We start from the raw sequence: 20955 nt of genomic DNA on the forward strand, positions 1-20955 counted from the left end.
TTAATTGTTAATTTTTTTCTTAATGATAAAAAATGTTATTTTTTCTTTTAAGACTTCTTTTCTACACATATATTGTTTATCAAATGCACCCTTTCATATATGGATACAACTCTTATATACTATTAGTTTAAAATTTAAATTAAACTTACTTTGCGTAAGGAGGTACAAAATTATCTTAGAATATAAGTGATATATTTTAAATGACACATAAATATTTTATTATTAAAATGAAAAGAACATATAAATAGAAAATTCAGTTATTCAGGTTTCATTTCAAAAGAACCACTATCCCACTAGAAGTTTCATTCTTTTTCCACTTCCTTCTCTCTAAGATTCTAACATTCTCGCTCATTAACGATTAGAGTTCACCATTAGACTCCTGACACTGAAGACTATAAGACTGCCAGATCAGAATCTCTAATAGAGTAAATTCAATTTTACATTTCCCTTTGAGCTAAAATTTAAACTTGTAGATCTATCTTGATCTAAGTTTACGCATGTGACTCTTTTAGCTTTAGGATTAGTCCTTGTTAGCTTAGAGTCATAGTGGTGTAGTTATATTTTTTATCAGAACTTTGTGGTGCAGTTTAAGCTACTATTGAAACTTTTGGTAGGTTTGGAGCTCTTGGTGAGCACTTGCTCAAGTAAAGGTAATGAAAACTAGTTTAAATTTTCAATAAAATTAGAAGATTTGGATGTGAGGGTGACGTGTTCACCAGTTACAAATTTTTGTTTGCAGGATTTCTTGTTTTGAGTAGATTGAAAATTTATTGAAATTGTAGATATAGTAGATGTTGTAGAATGTATATGAGTTTGGAATTGAACGATTTAATGAATGTGTTTGAATAGTTTGTTGAATCAAGTTACACTACAAGAAAAATCCAATTTATCTACGGAAGAAATCCGTAGGTAACAACCAAAATTCGTAGGTAAAACAACATTACTTACGGATTACCCACGAACAAAAATCCGTAGGTAATGTTAATATACATTTTTTTTTAAATTTTAATTATTATTTAATTTTTTTTAATTATTATTGACAATTATAGTTAATGTTAGAACTAAACTCCAGCGGGTGACACTCAAAGTCAAGTCCCTTGAGAAATGTCCATAGAAGTTTTAAACATTACACTAGTCAAGTTTTGTTGTCATGTTATGATGATTATTATACTTATGAGTATGATTATCAATATTAATAAAATAAAAATTAATAACATTATTCATATATTTAATATCATTTTTATTATTAATATTATTAATATTATTAAATATTATTAATATTATTAAATATTATGAATATTATTAAATATTATTTAATATTATTAATATTATTAAATATTATTAATATTATTAAATATTATTAATATTATTAAATATTATTAATATTATTAATATTATTAAATATTATTAATATTATTAATATTATTAAATATTATTAATATTATTAAATATTATTAATATTATTAAATATTATTAATATTATTAAATATTATTAATATTATTAATATTATTAAATATTATTAAATATGATTAAATATTTTTAATATTATTAAATATTAATAATATTATTAAATATTAATAATATTATTAATAATATTATTAAATATTAATAATATTATTAAATATTAATAATATTATTAAATATTTTTAACATTATTAAATATTATTAATAATTTTAAATATTTTATTAAATATTATTAATATTATTAAATATTTTTATTAATAGTATTTATATTATTAGTGTTATCATTACTAATACTATTAATTTTGTTATATTATTAATATTATTAATTCTATTATTATTAATATTATTCATATTATTAATATAATATTAATTATATTATTTAAATTATTATATTAATATTATTAATTTTATAGTATTAATAATATGTATACTTTATTAGTTATGGTTATTATTATTTATGAATATTAATTATGATTTTATAATTCTTTATATTATAATAATATTTTTAATATTATGTATATAATTATTATGATAATACTTGGTAGGTAATAGAGATCCGTGGGTGATAGTTGGTAGGTAATAGAGATTCGTGGGCAATAGTTGGTAGGTAATAGAGATTCGTAGCTAAAAGTTAGTAGATAATAAGATCCGTGGGGAATAGTTGGTAGGTAATGCTGAATTTACCTACGGATTCAGATTCGTGGGTAAAAATTCGTAGATAATATTGATTTCTTTTGTAGTGTTAAATGAAATGTTTGATGAGAATTAGTTGTTTGATTTAAATGATTTTGATTTAGAAATCATATATATGTATAGATTGACATAATGACTCAATGAGAGTGTTTATATAATTCTGAGCAGGAACTGTCAATGTAATGTGTAGATTTATAAATTTATGAATTGAATGAAATATTGGTTTAGAATCTAACAGATATAACAGGTTTAAGCAGATTTTTTCTGCATATCTCGCTCAGACGAGAAGAAATATTTCTCAAGTGAGGATTGAGACGAAATTTTGGGTGTTTTCGGGTTGATTCTCGCTTGAGCGAGACCCTTTCTCACTCAAGTTATACTCTTCGTAAAAAAAAAATACTGATTTTTTTTTTATATCTGCTCTTGAAAGGTTGGTTTAATTCTTTCTAGTTTCTACTTATAAATTATGTAGACTTTTATTTTATGTATATTTAATGGAAAAATCCTTTAATTAGATATTTATGTGATTATTGGATGAAATTTTGAGTGATTTAAAATTTTACCCTTTGGTATGATGTAATTATGTGATTTTGGATATTGTAAGATTTAGAATATGAATTTAATCAAGACATAGTATTTTCAGGAAATAAAATATTGTGTTAAGATTGTTTAGGATGCACATTGATTAGGAATTTGTCTAGAAGGAGATATTCTGACTCTCTTGAGATGATGAAATCATATAGATGAAGATATTCTGGTGGTAAGAGTCGAAGGATGTTCATATGAATGAGTAAGTTGTTTGAAAGATAACTAATTTGACCAGTTATATGAATTAACCCTCTCATGATAGGAGAGATGATATTGAAATTATTTATGCACATAAATGTGTGAATTTCATAGTGAGAGAATGACAAGTACAAATCTCTAAGTCTGAGTCAACGCACGAGTCTTCCAGAAGTAGAATTTGTCTATTTATTGTAAGTCAGTAGAAGTCTAACTTGTGAAAGATGAATTATGAATTTTAATAGACACTTGAAGGTTTGAGAAATTGTATGAGACTTGATGAATTATGTTTATTAATTTGAAATTGAAATTATATATAAAAAAAACTTATATATCTAGTTTACCATATTATTTGTTTGTGTATGTTTCTTTATTTGTGATGATCGTATTTGTTTTAGACGGAAGCAGATGAGATTGCAAGTAATAGAGCTCCTCACTTTGTTCAATTGAAATTTTAATTTATTGAATTACATATTCAAGGAGGAGTAAAAAAATTTCATTCAACTTCCACGATGTAAAGTAAACTAACAATGTTATACATGTATATTACTTAGTCCTCTTCATTATATTATTTGATACTTGAAATTTGTGCCACAAAATTATAACATGTCATGTTAAATAAATGAAAAAATATATTAAAATTAAAATATTTTTGAGATTGACATCATTAATTAATTATTAATAATATATTAATTAAAAATATTTTTGTTGTATAACATGAATTATTACAAAGAAAATCTATTATCTAACATGCACTGATGGTGTAAGATGTTTTCAAATTGAATAATTGAACAAAGTTTAATTACAACAATTAGAAAATTGAAGGAGAATCCGAAGTAAAATAAAAAAATAACATAAATTACTTGGTCCTACTTCCTTCTTGTTAGTTTTCTCCAAATTTTGTGATGTAAAAGTATAACCACTTGTTTCAATTTCTTATGTTTCCACAATATAACACTAATTTATATTCTTTAATCCAAATATACTAATTTAATTTTTTTATGTATTCAACTAAAGTTGTTGGAAATAAATGATTAACATTAAATAAAAGTACTAATACATTCAATTAAATCATTCAAAATAAATGATTAAGTCATTAAAAATAAATGATTGAACATTATATATACTTCATATATTTAATTAATATTAGTGAAACAACATTGAAATTATTTTATTTTTTATAATTAATCAAATGAAATGAAAAAGTTTGAAAATGAAAATATTTTAAAATATATATTTACTAATGATCTTTTAATTTATAGAATAATATATAAAATAATTAATATAATAATTAATTATTATTTTTTCTAAAAATAATTTTTATTTAATAATTTTTTTAGAAATAATGATAGAACCATGTTACTTATTTTGATTAAAAAAACATAAATATTAAAATTATATACCTCTCAAATTAAAAAAAAAACTAAAAACATAATTAAATGTTTATCGACACTAGATTCAATTAATACAATTCATATCTATAAACTATTGACGTACAATGACATTGGTTTGCATACGTGGACTGAATGAAATTTTAAGATTTGGAAATTGGAAAAAGAAGATTGAAGGAGAGGGAGGCAGAGGCGGCCACGACTATGGTGATGGAGCGACATCAGAGAAAACACCGTCAGAGTCGTTACACCAAATGTTGTTTTTCCTCTCCATATTTTTCTTGCTGTGTTCTGATCTTGTTGAATTCAAACATTTTTTTTTATGAATAAAACATACGTACTTTGCGTTTATTGTATGTGATTCTCAAATTCCTTCTATAACAAATGTGAGTCTCTAAAAAATGTGCGCTATTGTTTTTCTTTAGTTTCCACTATGTAGTGTCTTTACTTTATTTTCATTTGGAGCAGATTTATTGTAGGAAAATGATATTTTTTTTCTTCTAGATAACTTGCATTGCACTTATTCTATTGAGTGCACACATAATTGCTGAAGAGTAAAAGTCATTAAGTTTGGTTTAGCTTTATGAAAACTTCTATCAATGTGGTCTAATTGGAATAAAGTGGATAAATGTATGTGAGTCATAGCAGAAATTAAGGAAACACAATGGCGCCGTCTTCCTCCCGTAGCTCCACCACCAATAGCTGTCCCCTCCGCATTCCTCTTAATATTTTTTTCTAATTTTCAAACCTTAAATGTCATTGTGTGCCATATTATCAAATAATTAGTAGAAACTTAACTGATGAAATTAAACCCTTTTAAAAACCTTGAAACCAAATTAATTTTTTAAAATATTATATTAAACTGAATATTGACCTAAATATAAATATAAGAAAAAAAATAATTATACCTAACTTATATTAACATACTTTCTCACTGTTCCTTTTGGACTTAAACCGGAGCTTTAAAAATATAATATTTGTTATATAATGATATAATACTAAATACAAATATTAATCTAATAATTCAATTTAAAATTTATAAAATTGTAATTTTGCATGATCAAAGTTATTAATTATCAAATATTTTAAATAATTTATAAAATGAGATTAAAAAAATATAGAAAAGATTAGAAAACATACAAAAATCACAATAATGAATAGAAAAATTGTATGTTGTTAAAAAAGAAGTAGAAAAATATATTTATATTTTTAGTTTGTAATAGTTAAGTGATATTAACTTATATTATAACATGCTTTCTAGCTGTTATTTTTGGACTTAAATCTTGGATTTATAAATAATAATATAATAATAAATACAAAGATTCATCTAAAATAATTCAATTGAAAATATATAAAAATGAATTTTTGCATAATCAACGTTATTAAATTTCAAATATTTTAAATCGTTTATAAATTGAGATTTAGAAAAATATAGAAAAGATTATAAAACATTCAAAATCACAATAATTAATAAAAAAAATTGTAAGTTGTTAAAAAAGAAGTAGAAAAAAATCTGTATATTTATAGTTTATAATATTTAATTGATATTAACTTATATTAACATACTTTCTGCCTCTTTTTTTGGATTTAAATAGTAGATTCAAAAATATAATATTTTTTAATAACAGTATAATATAATAATAAATACAAAGATGCATCTAAGAATTCAATTGAAAATTGAAAATTTTATTTTTTTTGCATAATCAAAGTTATTAATTATCAAATTTTTTTAAATAATTTATAAAATGAGATTTAAAAAAGTATAGAAAAGATTAGAAAAGATTCAAAATCACAATAATGAATGAAATATGTTGTTAAAATAGAAATAGAATAAAATATGTATACTTTTAGTTTATACAGTTAATTATATTAACATACATTCTGGATGTTCCTTTTGGGCTTAAGTAGTAGATTTAAAAATATGATATTTGTTATATAATAATATAATAATAAATACAAAGATTCATCTAATAATTCAATTAAAAATTTATAAAAAAGAAATTTTGCATAATCAAAGTTATTAATTATTATATGTACGTAAGGACTCCAAGAATGTAAAAAAATAACAGTTTCTTTAATTATATAAATATAACATATGATAATCTATTACAAAATCTTAATATATGCTAAAAACTATTTTTATATAGGAATTTTAAAATAGTATGTATATATATAATTTATTAAAACAATCAATTAAATATTAAACTATTCATCTTTATATTTTATATAATATTTTAATAAATTTATTTTACTTATCCTTTAAAAGTATAATAAAGTCAGAATTTTTCTATTTTATAAATACATTTTCTGATTTAAATTAAGACTAATATCTATTAATTGAAATATACTATACTCAAAGAAAAGAATATAGAGGATGTGAGAAACTGATTTAAGCAGTTGAATTACAAATAAAGAGTAAAAAACATTTTTTTCACAAAAATATATTAAATCGAAATATAAACTGATTTTACATTTAATTTAAAATATTGTAAAATGTAACAGAATATATTATCTATTATTATTATTATTATTATTTAATAAGCATTCACGAAATCCTAACCTGTGTTCTTTCAGTTTCTTCTCCAACACTGTCAACTTCTCTTCCTTCCCTGCACTGTGTGCACTATATCTCCAGCAACATCGCCTCCGTATGGTCGAATCCCCTCCCTCTCCCAATCTCAAGTCAAGCTCCATTCCCAATTCTGAGTCTGGATCTACGGCGGGACGGTTGAAGTACCTCGCCGACACGCCTTGAGAACATTTGGGGCTTCCTTGACGAAGGTATGTTGTCCAATGTTCTATTCTTTAATTTGCATTTAGTGCATTGTAGTGTGTTTACTTTGCATTGCAGTGCATTAATTACTTTGCATTTATCATATCTTCAATAGGATAAGGATTGAATATGTGTGTAACACTAAAAAAAAGGATAATTGATTGATACTTAGTGAGAAAGAGAATGAATGAGGATGATGGAAAAACAGGGTGGAATGGTGGTGAGTTTATAGGGCATCATTTGGTTGTGTGAGAATTGTCATAGCCAAATGAATGTACAAAAGCTGTCTAGGTCTCTGCTATCTGTTGCAATGTGTTTTTGTGGTGAGTTGATGGCGGTCGGAGTTGATTAGGTATAACAATGGCTAGTACTAAGCTATGAAACATAAACATGCATACGCTACGGTGTATATATATATATATATATATATATTAATATACTTTATCATAAAAAAAAGTAAGAGAAACATTTATAAAAGAATCTATAAAACATAAATTTATGTAAATTATAATATTTGATTTTTATTTTTGTTCATTCTTATTTTTATTAAAAAATATAACTTCTAATTATGGTTGATAAGAAGATAAACTAGCAATATTAAGAATCTCATTGTCATCTAGTAAAAGTTCATCTCTTTCAATATTTCACAATTTAGTTTCTCCTTTTTTATTTTAAGGATTTTCTTGGGAGAAGATGAAGATTACTATGTAAAAATATTAGACCATTTGTTCTTTTTAGTGTCATCTTTTTTTTTAAAGAATGTATAGAAGAGTAAGTAATCAAATTCCTTTTACAACTACAAGAAGAATGCAATTGTCCAAATAATTTAAGAGCTATCTTCTGAAGTATTGGTGCATGAGCTCTATGAACAATCTAATGTTATATTGCATCTATTTTACCTCTAACATTAAAGAGTCAACATTAGAAAAATCTTCTCTTCCTTATGAAAAGTTTGCAAATTCTATATTTATCTGTCTCCTTGCATCCACATGGTCAAAAGTACCTTTCAAAACATTCATCTCATGATTAAGTTCCATGAGATGAGACAAATATTTGTGAATTTTCATTTAACCATTTATGACTATAATATTTACAACATTAAAAATATATAAACATAAATTAATATAATATTATATATAATATGTCCATAATAAAATATAATTAAAAAATAATTTCACTATACGATGTATTATTACCTTGGATTTAAAGAAAGGGCAAGACAATGAAGAAATGCATTACTCTTATTTCAGCAATCAACTAATATTGAGTTTACTATCTCAAAAAATGATGAATGTTTGACTTCTGTCTTTATTTCAGGTTGGTATATGACATTTTTTCACGTTTTCAATAATTAAATTTCACATTTCGTATACTAAGTGATTAGTAGCCATATTTGTATTTATTTTTCCTATGAAAATCATAAGTAGGAGTAGTAAAAACAAGTATATAATCAATCTTCATCTACCAATTATCAATTAATAAAGTTTCTTTCATAAATTGTGCACTATCTCTTATCATCTTTGTAAGAGGACCATTTGTTACTAATAATTATCTCTTGGAGTCCTTATCAATAATTTAAGAGATTCAAAAACATTGTTGATAAACATAAATATTTCTTATAGTATTTTTTTGTTGCACAACTATTTTTTAATGCAAGATTCAAGGTGTGCAGTACACAATGAGTCCAATAAATTGAAGAAAATTTTAATTCTATAAGCATACCTGTTGCCTTACATATATAATTGCATTATCAGTTATAATTTGTATCACATTTTTTGGCTCAACCTCCATAATTGCATATCTTGTGTGATTAACAATAAAATCTTTGTCCCTTATCTCACAACCTATCACTAACAATTGTTGCACCTTTCTGATTTCATGAGTTTCGTATAGGTTGCAAAATATTTTTTACATGACTTCTTTCTTTTGAAAGTAAAGGGCCTATCAATTTATTATATGTTGGTAGTACATATTCACTAAGATTAGAAGTATTAGCTACATAAGAAAATTCACTTTTATAATAAGCACTTTTGGCTAGATTAAATGGTAATCCTGAAGAATAAAACATCTTCGCTATTTCACAATCAAGAGTATCTCTCGCTTGAATATTGAAAGAAGCTTGTAAAGAACCTTTGAAGTCAATAGATGAATCAAGTGAGATAAAGAACAAAAAGTTTATTCCTAAACACCTAAAAAGATGTAATTACGGAGTTTGAGCTAAAAAATGTGGTGCAAATTATAATTGATAATGCAGTTGTATGGAAGGCCGTGTGTATGCTTATAAAATTAAAATTTTCTTCAATTTTTTGAACTCTTTGTGTAGTGCACTTCTTCAATCTTGCATTAAAAAATATTTGTGCAGCAAAAAAAATACTGAAATAGTGATATTTATCAACAATGTTTTAGGATCTCTCAAATTGTTTATAATGCTACTTTTATTAAAACCTTTATTGTAGGACACTCTTATGAGATTATCAATGTTCAATAACTTTAACTCATTGAAGTTGCTTACTCTTGCTCCAACAAGATTTGCATCAACCATGTCATGCTAAAAATGTTTAGAAGTTTGAAAAAAGAACTTCAAGAGATGATTATTAGTGATGAATGGTATTCTTGAGAATAATGTGGATAGTGCACAATTTGTGAAAGAAACTTTGTTGACTGATAACTGGTGGATGAATGTTAATTACATACTTGCTTTTAATGCTTCTAATTATAATGTTCTATGTTCTTAGAAAAACAACAGATACAATTATGGCTACTATTCACTTAAGTATACGAAATGTGAGATTAAATTATTGAAGATATGAAAAAGGTCATATATCAACGTGAAAAAAAGACAAAAGTTGTTAATTCATCGTATTTTGAGGTAGTAAACTCAATATTAATGGATGGTTGGACTAAACGTAGCACATCTCTTCATTGCCTTGCTCATTCTTTAGACCTAAGGTAATACATTGTATAGTTAAATTATTTATAGTTTTATTTTATTGCGTACATATCATTTATAATATCATAAATTTATAATATTATATTAATTTATGTTCTTAATGTTGTAGATATTATAGTCATAAATGGTTAAATAATGAAGATTTATAAAGACTTGTCCCACATCAAGATGTTGAACTTATGAAAGGAATAAATGTTTTAAGATGTACTTTGATGATCCGGATGTAAGGAGATAGGTAAATATAGAATTTTCAGATGGAAGAGAATATTTTGTTTAATGTTGACTCTTTAAGGGATAAAGATAAAATGGATGCAAAATCATTGTGGGTTGTTCATGGAGCTCATGCACCAACACTTCAGAAGATGATCCTTAAATTGCTTGAACAACTGTGTTCTTCTTCTTGTTGTGAAAGGAATTGAAGTACCTACTCTTTTATACATCTTTTTTGAAAATAAGAAATAAGATGACATTTAAAAGGGCGGAAGATTTAGTATCTGTCCATATTTTTCTTCATCTCCTCTCAAAAAAAATCCTCAAAATACAAAGAAGAGAAAACTAAATTGTGAGATAACTTTTTACTTGATGATAATAATTCTTGATATTGATTATCTCTTGATGAATCGGAATTAGAAGTTGTATATTTTTTTAATGAGGATAAACAAATATAAAAATCAAATATTATGATTTACAGAAGTTTATGTTTTGTTAGACTTTTTTTATAAATATTTCTCTGGATTTTTTCGGATGACCAAGTATGTTAATACATATATATATATATATCCGTATCCGTGTTCTATAATTTCTAATTTAACCGTATCCTGTATATGTGTCTGTATCTGTTGGAGATCCCACATCGACTAGAGATTAGAGCCTTTCATAATATATAAGTGGGTGCAAACCTCACTCTATGAACCGGTTTTATAGGGTTGAGTTAAGCTTAAAGTCCACTTCTTAATAGTATCTCTGTTTTACGGGTTACTTTGCTTTACTGCATTGCAGTGCCAGTGTTCTTGGTGATTTCCAACAACTCTTGGTTGATCAACCAATATCCAAGCAGAGGAAGGTATGCTAGAATTATTCGTGAGGTAGTAGAAGTTATGTTTTGGTCATTAAACATAATTTCGTGTAATGCTTATGATAATCATTAGGAATGCTTCATTTTGAATTAGACCTCTTGATGCTTCTGTATATGATCTTTAGATCTCTGTTGGAGCATTGTTAATTTTTATTTTATTTTCAATTGAGCATTGTTAATGAATAGATCTACTATTAAAGTAAATTGGAGTTTGTTAAATTTTTGAGACTTGGTTTTGGTTTGAAATAGTTTATACTTCTGAGATTTTACATTGTTTTGTTTAAAGAATCTATAAACTAAAACTCTACAAGTCTGGTGCTACCCCTTATTTTTTTAGGAAAACTAAATATGTTAACCTAAAGATGGACATTTTATTAAACAATTTTAACTTTTAAGATATGTTGTCTCTTTGGTGTTCTCTACTGGTAGGACAACAAGGTAACGTGTATGTAAGAAGAATCTGGGGTATTCCTTATCTGAAAATATGAAAGTAATCACTTGAGATACTGATATCTATTTGGGAGAGAGAGAATGGATACTATCAAATTACCTGTTTCTTGTTATTTTTCTAAGCATTTCCTGCGTTGTTTTAGAAACACAAGACCTGATATCACCTTGATGCAGGCCTGAGAAACTTAAGAAATCTGGATTGCTTTTTTAGACCTTATAAGATGTCAAATTTGATTAAACTGTTTTAAAGTAAATTGGAGTTTGTTAAATTTCTGAGACTTAGATACAAAATTTCTGAAACTTGTCTCTTACAATTTAAAAACACAGAAGTAAACAATCTCATCTCACAAAAGATATAAGAATACAAGGTCCATATATGCTAGCTTTCAAGGCTCTTTTTGTAGTTTTATGGATGCTCTCACTTTTTTTTCTCTAACCTTAGTTTTCAAGGCTTGCTTATTTTTTACAGCAATTATTTTTCTCTTCTAAAGTAATTATTTAGTCAAACTCTTTCTTTTCAGGAAAAGAAAAATAAAGTTGTTGTTGTGCTATTTATCGCTTCTAGACTTAGATTCAAGTTTTTATTCGATCTATTTAATTGTTGAATAGTTACTTACTATGCTTTAATTCTTCAAGTTCATAGACAATTTTGTTAGTAATAGGTTATTTTGTGTTTTTTATTGGATATTTTGTTTTTATCTCTAATACAACATAATCATGGACAAAATTGGATGGTAGCACCTAGATCATCTATTAGGTATTTGAATGGATTGAAATTTTTTCTAAATTTTGAATTTGAAAATGCTGCATATAGTTTGTATTTGGGTAACCGAAAGGAAGTGTATGAACATTTAATGAGGTGAGTTTTCCATGGAAATGTGGATCTTCAAAGAAGAAATGTGTAAGGATCATCTACGTAGAGGGTGAGTATGCAAGTACAAGTGAGGCAGAGAGATTGTTGCGTCATCATTTTTGTGTTACAGAACTGGAGTGTTATAATGGTTGTGTTGCACAATTGAGACTCTAATAATGCAAGTACAAGTGAGGCAGAGAGATTGTTGCGTCATCATTTTTGTGTTACAGAACTGGAGTGTTATAATGGTTGTGTTGCACAATTGAGACTCTAATCTGCTATGGCTGGTGTCTGTTCTGATGTGAGGAAAAAGGAAGAAGCGATTTCCTTTTTATTTTGAGGTTGAGAAAGAATGATGTAAGCAAGCAAGGTGAGTTAGAAAGATAAAGGCTTTGCTCAGCATACAAATGAAGATAAAACACTCTTCATTATTAACTGAATGGTATGTATTGTTTTGGAATTTGGAAAATTCTTCATATCCAACTTTACATTATAAGAGGGATATGTACAATTTTAGCAAAGTTTTGTAATCCAACCATTATTTGTTTATATTGAATTACCAAACGTTACAACTACTCATTGTCTAACCTTGTAAATAAATATATTTCTTTTGACGAGCTATAAATAAATATTTAAGTATGACATGCAGTATGCTTAAACTTGGAGGTGGAAATTGGTACAAGGACAGTTTGTATTAATTTCTCTTAAGAAGGCGTAATAAGCTTGTAAATATATTGAGGAAACCATAAGTCAACAGCACAACACTTAAATTAGTTTATAGAGGAAAACAACAACCACTCTGATAAATTCACCGCTACAATATTCGAATTTCATTCTGGACTCACCATATTCACTCCTTTCTCGCAATCAGGCAACACATTTCATTCTTGAACATCAAAAGTATACTAGCTTGAACGTTGGCAAATTCAGTGAAACCAATTTTGGTTCATGATGACAATATAATAAGGAGAATTGGTCCAAGGACAAGTGACAACCACTTTCCATGATTGATTTTAACAGTGCCAGAGGTATCGTGTGTGCCATTAATCTCAGATGAATCTGAGGAATCTGGAGAAATTGACTTCTCCTTGTCCGCTTTAGGAGCCTTTGCTGATGGTTCCGGAGCCAATGAGGGTGCCTTTGCAGGTGCCTTAGCAACAACAAAGAAGTCCATAGGAAGAAGCACCTTTCCCACCTTATAAATAGCAAGATGCTTATCTGTGTATACTATGCCTGTGATAGTGGTGTTAACCTCCCCTGTTGAGATGTTCACACTCCCTCCGTAACTTATCACATTCAGTTCCACCTTTCCAGGTTTAGCTCCTGCAAGTGTTCTCACAGGGTTGGTTAGAGTATCAAAGTTGGAGCTGGACACATAGTCTGAAAGAACATGGAACTGTAAGAGCTCGAGTTTTTGGCCATCAGAAAGAGAGTTGAGGAAGCCTGCTTTGAGTTCAGAGAAGGAACTGTCATCAGGTGCAAGAATGGTGATGCCACCTGATTTAGTAGTGAGGAGCTGTGCATTGAGTTGGTTGATCAATTGGGTGGTTTTCATGAGGCGGATAAGGATGTTGAATGACTTAGCCTGCCTCAGGATTCCAACAATGTCAACAGCTGCAGTGTCAGGGGTGGAATCACTTGGTGACTGTGGCAATGAGGGAACCAATGGTTTCGGGGCTGCAGCTGGTGGTGTAGGGATAGGTTGGGATGGTTTTAGAGGGGAAGCAGCTGGTGCTAACTGGGCTAAAGTGGTGGTGAAAAACAAAGATGAAAGTAGCACTGCTAGTGAGAAGGACAAGAGACGTTGCTTTTTCATCATTTTGGTTTTGTTAAATGATGGTTTAGAGATGATATTGGAAAGGAGTGCAAATGATAGGAATTGTAATGAGCTGTTGATGCATTATTGATATGGTGGGGATGGGTTTTATAGAGAAAGTTTGGGAGTTGGAGACAATGATAGGTAGATGAAAGGCTTTGTTTTAAAACCTTAAATTGTGATTTGTGAGCATACACTCAGTTGTAAGCTGCCAAGGATATTGAGGTGTTGCATCAACGATGGTATACCGATATATTAAGCATGGAGCAATGCATTTTAATGATTGATAGCCATACCAATCTTCCATCGCAATCAAATGATTTTGAGAATAGTATTGCTTTTTGCTGAGACCATTGTAATCAAACGGCATGAGTTTTTTTCTTTATTTTTCTTTTTCTGAGTACCATAAGGCGAAAGAAAGAGTGGTTGATCAAACAATAAAAGCAATGTCAGTTAGTTTCCATGTCTCTCGATCATCATGAGCAGGTCGAACAATTTGTATAATATTAGGTGTATATCTCCAATCATAATTCTAATACATAACCTATTAGATTCATTGTATGTTTCTTATATTTTACATATAAACACGCTCACTTGAATCAAATACGTGGTCTAATAGGATGTGAAATTACACTCCTAAAACTATGCCGATAAAAAAACACACTCCTAATATAATGAATTTTATTTTAGAGAAATTATTCATTATTTTTCTTTCCCACTCTTATGTATGGGAACAATTTCTTGTCTAGTGAGTAAGAAACCTTACTTTAGAGTAAAAAAGACGACTAAACATCACACGTAATTTATTAATGAAGAGTTTCCTCTTTCATAAAAAAATACACTGTTTTGTTTGACATTTTTTTGCCTAGTTGACTACCAGAATGCCATTTAACATTGAACAACGAGGAATCAATTTCAACTCAGTCTAAGGGACCTGGGAGAGTACAGAGTGTTATTCAACCAAGTACAAACTTATAAGTGGGCTTGAAGCAACACATCTATGCACAAGAAGCTTCAACAGCTAAACTCTTTGCTACTCCTGTACATGGATCTCCGAACTTATTAGTTGATAGTCCAATTCTACAACTGCTTGATCCAATGCACTCCTGTTAAAAGATGCTCCTTAGAGTAAGTATAATCCGGATGAAAAAACAAAATAAAATTTGCTACAAGAAAGACATCAATGAACTTCTTATTTAAAGAGAAAGCAAGATAACACCTTTTGCACAACGGATAGAGCCTTCTTGCTACTGCAGTTTCCATGTTTGAAGTTCCCACAAGCCCCCTGAGGTGTTCCAAAACTAGCAAATTTAATGGAAGAGATCACCTGATTAGGATAAGGGCACTCCAGTAACATTACAGGCCCTACTTTGCTTCCTGATTCTGCATCTGAATTCCACAAGTCTACAGGTGGAGGGTGAGAGTCAGATATATGTGAGCACAAACTTCCTATCTGTTTTGTAGCAAAAGTGATTTGCTTAGGGTTGCCTCCCCTTTCCTCAAACAAAACAAGTGTGTTGTTTATAGGTCGTAACCATGATCGTGGTACATGGTATCTGCGTGATTAGTTTCTAAATCAGTATCTAGCATGATTTCAAGTTACTTTCAAGTTTCAACTTCTTTCATGCAGAATATCTAGCACTTACAATGTCTGTGATGGGTTCCCGCAGTTCTTGAGACATTTGGTTGCTTTATAGGACCCTCTATAATCGCACGAATCAGTGCAACCACCACTTGGAGAGGCATTAGTAGGCCAGTACCGCCCAATGCTCTGTCCATTCACCCAAGCCTCACCTTTTCCCATCCCCGTCATGTTAATTGCAACAGGATTACTACCAGAGGGGGCAACGAAGTTTGTCTGATACAATGTGTATTTCCATCAGTTAACAGCAAAAAAACTATTTGCCTTAAAGTATCATTCCCTTAATTTTATATGAAATGTGTGATTGCGAAGATATCAGATGCACACACAGTTTAGTAAAAGTGACTTTGTCTGCTTATGCTGTTATTATTACAATAGGAGGATGATTAATTTCAATAGATTCCATATTCTGATCAAGATTACCTTGTACCAAATCAACGGTTGGTTTGTAGGTAAAGTAGATTGTGGATTCCACTGACCAGAACTGCCACTAGATGGACCTAAATCTTTACCTTTAAGACCTATCTGAATTCACAAAATTATAAACAGTGTAAGCTATCTTCAATCAGAACCTCAAAATGAGAGTAAAAAACTGGCTTTGGTTACGCTTGAGAGCATGAAACTAACCTGATATGCCCACTTCTGGGAGGATAGATCAAGAGAGGTGCCATTTTTCAAACCTTTCAGTATCACAGGGCCAGTGATCCCTGCACCCCATGTCTCAAAAAAAGCTCCATAGTTCTAATGCGCAAAAGAATTGCATTAGTTGATGTGGTGATGAGAACTGGTTTGGTTATAAAGTGAAATGGTGTGGGGGGGGGGGGGGGGGGGGGTGGAGGGGGGGATTAAGACGCCAATGTATATTACAAGAAGAAAAGCCAAACCTGGAGCCCCATTGTTAAACTCAAGAGATCAATTGTGTTCCTTCCAGCCACTAGTGTGATGGGGATGTCTACTTTGATCGTAGTACCCGTTCCACTCCCTGAAAAAGTTCTCGATAATGTCAGAGATAAGTATCGTTATTGATAAATAATGAATTATTCCATATAAAGAACTGAACATTTTAGGAAGAAACAGTCATGAACCATTGATCTTAATCGACCATGAATTTATTTTGCTGCCTGCTTAAAGGGATACTGGACAATGTGTCTCATATATCAATTTTATGTCATAAATTTTACAATCTAAGAAAAAAGATGAGAATTAAGTGTTGGATGACATATGGGTGATATAGGACGAAGAAACGTGTAAACAAAAAATGAAATCTTAAAGGCTGTTGTAAAATTTGGTTCTGTGTATCATTATCTAAATTTCTTTGCCAGGCCTTAAAATATTACCAAGGAATTTAAACAAGAACGTATAGAGGCATCCAAAATACTTAACTTACAAGCATACATGTCATCATGTCATTGCTTTAAATTTTAAATACCTGCAAGCTTCCCATTTATGAAAGCATGAAGAGCATGACCAAGGGATTCAATGTGAAGGACACTTTGAGTACCAGCATCAAGATCGATGCTGCAGAAAAAACCACGAAGGTGTCAATGTGGGGAGGAGAATTGCATATCAGAATAAAGCTTTCCCAACGTAGAAGGTATACTATCTACCTTGATGAGTACCACAAGTAATCGCTTGTATCAGCAGTTGTATTTATTTGCTCCACTAACCCAAATTTTGAGAATGAATCAGCCTTTGAGATGCCAATAGGTTCACTAATCCAACTCCATCCCGAGCTAGAATTATCCGAAGAACTAATCTCTTCTTTTAAAGATTCAGTTGTGAAGCTTGAAATCATAGATACAGAACTAATCTATCATATCATAAACAACTATAGGTTATGACACTTCTTGTAATAGGAAACGAAAGAAAAGATCTAAACCATAGACAGATTAATCACATGCATTCTGAAATTAACTTCTTTCAAACCTTTGCTGTATTAAGCACTACATTCAAACAGTCTGGTAAGATGCTGACAGACCATGCGGGCAGGTGATATGATTTTCCATTGAAGGTCGCATTTGTATCAATTGTGTCGTTGTTGGCAAGGAAGGCAGCACATACAGCTCCTGACTTGTAAACTGCAGCCTGTGTTTGAATAGTAAATGTTAAGAGATGTAATTATACGATTCATGTCACTGAAGTGTCTACACCATTGGGATAGTTGATTCCAAATCTTAATGAGTTTGACATTCATGATCCTTCAACCAACATTTATGTTAACTAAATGGTATACATTATCTGTAGAGAAGAGACGAAATCTTGATAAAGTAGTGAAACAAGTATTAACCCAGAAATACCATTTAGTTACTTACTATGCTTTAATTCTTCAAGTTCATAGACAATTTTGTTAGTAATAGGTTATTTTGTGTTTTTTATTGGATATTTTGTTTTTATCTCTAATACAACATAATCATGGACAAAATTGGATGGTAGCACCTAGATCATCTATTAGGTATTTGAATGGATTGAAATTTTTTCTAAATTTTGAATTTGAAAATGCTGCATATAGTTTGTATTTGGGTAACCGAAAGGAAGTGTATGAACATTTAATGAGGTGAGTTTTCCATGGAAATGTGGATCTTCAAAGAAGAAATGTGTAAGGATCATCTACGTAGAGGGTGAGTATGCAAGTACAAGTGAGGCAGAGAGATTGTTGCGTCATCATTTTTGTGTTACAGAACTGGAGTGTTATAATGGTTGTGTTGCACAATTGAGACTCTAATAATGCAAGTACAAGTGAGGCAGAGAGATTGTTGCGTCATCATTTTTGTGTTACAGAACTGGAGTGTTATAATGGTTGTGTTGCACAATTGAGACTCTAATCTGCTATGGCTGGTGTCTGTTCTGATGTGAGGAAAAAGGAAGAAGCGATTTCCTTTTTATTTTGAGGTTGAGAAAGAATGATGTAAGCAAGCAAGGTGAGTTAGAAAGATAAAGGCTTTGCTCAGCATACAAATGAAGATAAAACACTCTTCATTATTAACTGAATGGTATGTATTGTTTTGGAATTTGGAAAATTCTTCATATCCAACTTTACATTATAAGAGGGATATGTACAATTTTAGCAAAGTTTTGTAATCCAACCATTATTTGTTTATATTGAATTACCAAACGTTACAACTACTCATTGTCTAACCTTGTAAATAAATATATTTCTTTTGACGAGCTATAAATAAATATTTAAGTATGACATGCAGTATGCTTAAACTTGGAGGTGGAAATTGGTACAAGGACAGTTTGTATTAATTTCTCTTAAGAAGGCGTAATAAGCTTGTAAATATATTGAGGAAACCATAAGTCAACAGCACAACACTTAAATTAGTTTATAGAGGAAAACAACAACCACTCTGATAAATTCACCGCTACAATATTCGAATTTCATTCTGGACTCACCATATTCACTCCTTTCTCGCAATCAGGCAACACATTTCATTCTTGAACATCAAAAGTATACTAGCTTGAACGTTGGCAAATTCAGTGAAACCAATTTTGGTTCATGATGACAATATAATAAGGAGAATTGGTCCAAGGACAAGTGACAACCACTTTCCATGATTGATTTTAACAGTGCCAGAGGTATCGTGTGTGCCATTAATCTCAGATGAATCTGAGGAATCTGGAGAAATTGACTTCTCCTTGTCCGCTTTAGGAGCCTTTGCTGATGGTTCCGGAGCCAATGAGGGTGCCTTTGCAGGTGCCTTAGCAACAACAAAGAAGTCCATAGGAAGAAGCACCTTTCCCACCTTATAAATAGCAAGATGCTTATCTGTGTATACTATGCCTGTGATAGTGGTGTTAACCTCCCCTGTTGAGATGTTCACACTCCCTCCGTAACTTATCACATTCAGTTCCACCTTTCCAGGTTTAGCTCCTGCAAGTGTTCTCACAGGGTTGGTTAGAGTATCAAAGTTGGAGCTGGACACATAGTCTGAAAGAACATGGAACTGTAAGAGCTCGAGTTTTTGGCCATCAGAAAGAGAGTTGAGGAAGCCTGCTTTGAGTTCAGAGAAGGAACTGTCATCAGGTGCAAGAATGGTGATGCCACCTGATTTAGTAGTGAGGAGCTGTGCATTGAGTTGGTTGATCAATTGGGTGGTTTTCATGAGGCGGATAAGGATGTTGAATGACTTAGCCTGCCTCAGGATTCCAACAATGTCAACAGCTGCAGTGTCAGGGGTGGAATCACTTGGTGACTGTGGCAATGAGGGAACCAATGGTTTCGGGGCTGCAGCTGGTGGTGTAGGGATAGGTTGGGATGGTTTTAGAGGGGAAGCAGCTGGTGCTAACTGGGCTAAAGTGGTGGTGAAAAACAAAGATGAAAGTAGCACTGCTAGTGAGAAGGACAAGAGACGTTGCTTTTTCATCATTTTGGTTTTGTTAAATGATGGTTTAGAGATGATATTGGAAAGGAGTGCAAATGATAGGAATTGTAATGAGCTGTTGATGCATTATTGATATGGTGGGGATGGGTTTTATAGAGAAAGTTTGGGAGTTGGAGACAATGATAGGTAGATGAAAGGCTTTGTTTTAAAACCTTAAATTGTGATTTGTGAGCATACACTCAGTTGTAAGCTGCCAAGGATATTGAGGTGTTGCATCAACGATGGTATACCGATATATTAAGCATGGAGCAATGCATTTTAATGATTGATAGCCATACCAATCTTCCATCGCAATCAAATGATTTTGAGAATAGTATTGCTTTTTGCTGAGACCATTGTAATCAAACGGCATGAGTTTTTTTCTTTATTTTTCTTTTTCTGAGTACCATAAGGCGAAAGAAAGAGTGGTTGATCAAACAATAAAAGCAATGTCAGTTAGTTTCCATGTCTCTCGATCATCATGAGCAGGTCGAACAATTTGTATAATATTAGGTGTATATCTCCAATCATAATTCTAATACATAACCTATTAGATTCATTGTATGTTTCTTATATTTTACATATAAACACGCTCACTTGAATCAAATACGTGGTCTAATAGGATGTGAAATTACACTCCTAAAACTATGCCGATAAAAAAACACACTCCTAATATAATGAATTTTATTTTAGAGAAATTATT

General features: G+C 29.9%; 3 protein-coding genes and 1 long non-coding RNA gene across 4 annotated transcripts; 1 reads left to right on the top strand and 3 right to left on the bottom strand.

Annotated features, from left to right (window-relative positions):
• The first annotated feature begins 6919 nt into the window (after positions 1–6919).
• Positions 6920–11288, top strand: LOC137809634 (uncharacterized). Its single transcript, XR_011080795.1, has 2 exons — positions 6920–7113; positions 11055–11288. It is a non-coding gene; the product is annotated as an uncharacterized lncRNA (long non-coding RNA).
• A 1818-nt stretch (positions 11289–13106) lies between these two features.
• On the bottom strand, positions 13107–14844 carry LOC137809473 (fasciclin-like arabinogalactan protein 12). Its single transcript, XM_068610604.1, has one exon. The coding sequence runs from the start codon at positions 14250–14252 to the stop codon at positions 13380–13382; it is 873 nt and encodes a 290-aa protein (XP_068466705.1). The 5' UTR covers positions 14253–14844; the 3' UTR covers positions 13107–13379.
• Positions 14845–15029: 185 nt separating this feature from the next.
• On the bottom strand, positions 15030–17948 carry LOC137809405 (beta-galactosidase 8-like). Its single transcript, XM_068610543.1, has 9 exons — positions 17818–17948; positions 17499–17701; positions 17321–17409; positions 16776–16873; positions 16519–16632; positions 16315–16416; positions 15896–16107; positions 15469–15805; positions 15030–15355 (listed from the first exon to the last, which is right to left on the bottom strand). Exons 2-9 carry the CDS (start codon positions 17684–17686, stop codon positions 15248–15250), a joined length of 1248 nt encoding a protein of 415 aa, XP_068466644.1. The 5' UTR covers positions 17687–17701; positions 17818–17948; the 3' UTR covers positions 15030–15247.
• A 1164-nt stretch (positions 17949–19112) lies between these two features.
• LOC137809542 (fasciclin-like arabinogalactan protein 12) lies at positions 19113–20850 on the bottom strand. Its single transcript, XM_068610676.1, has one exon. It carries the CDS (start codon positions 20256–20258, stop codon positions 19386–19388), a length of 873 nt encoding a protein of 290 aa, XP_068466777.1. The 5' UTR covers positions 20259–20850; the 3' UTR covers positions 19113–19385.
• Positions 20851–20955: the final 105 nt, after the last annotated feature.

Source organism: Phaseolus vulgaris, chromosome 11 (assembly GCF_000499845.2).
Source record: "Phaseolus vulgaris cultivar G19833 chromosome 11, P. vulgaris v2.0, whole genome shotgun sequence".
NCBI lineage: Eukaryota > Viridiplantae > Streptophyta > Magnoliopsida > Fabales > Fabaceae > Phaseolus > Phaseolus vulgaris.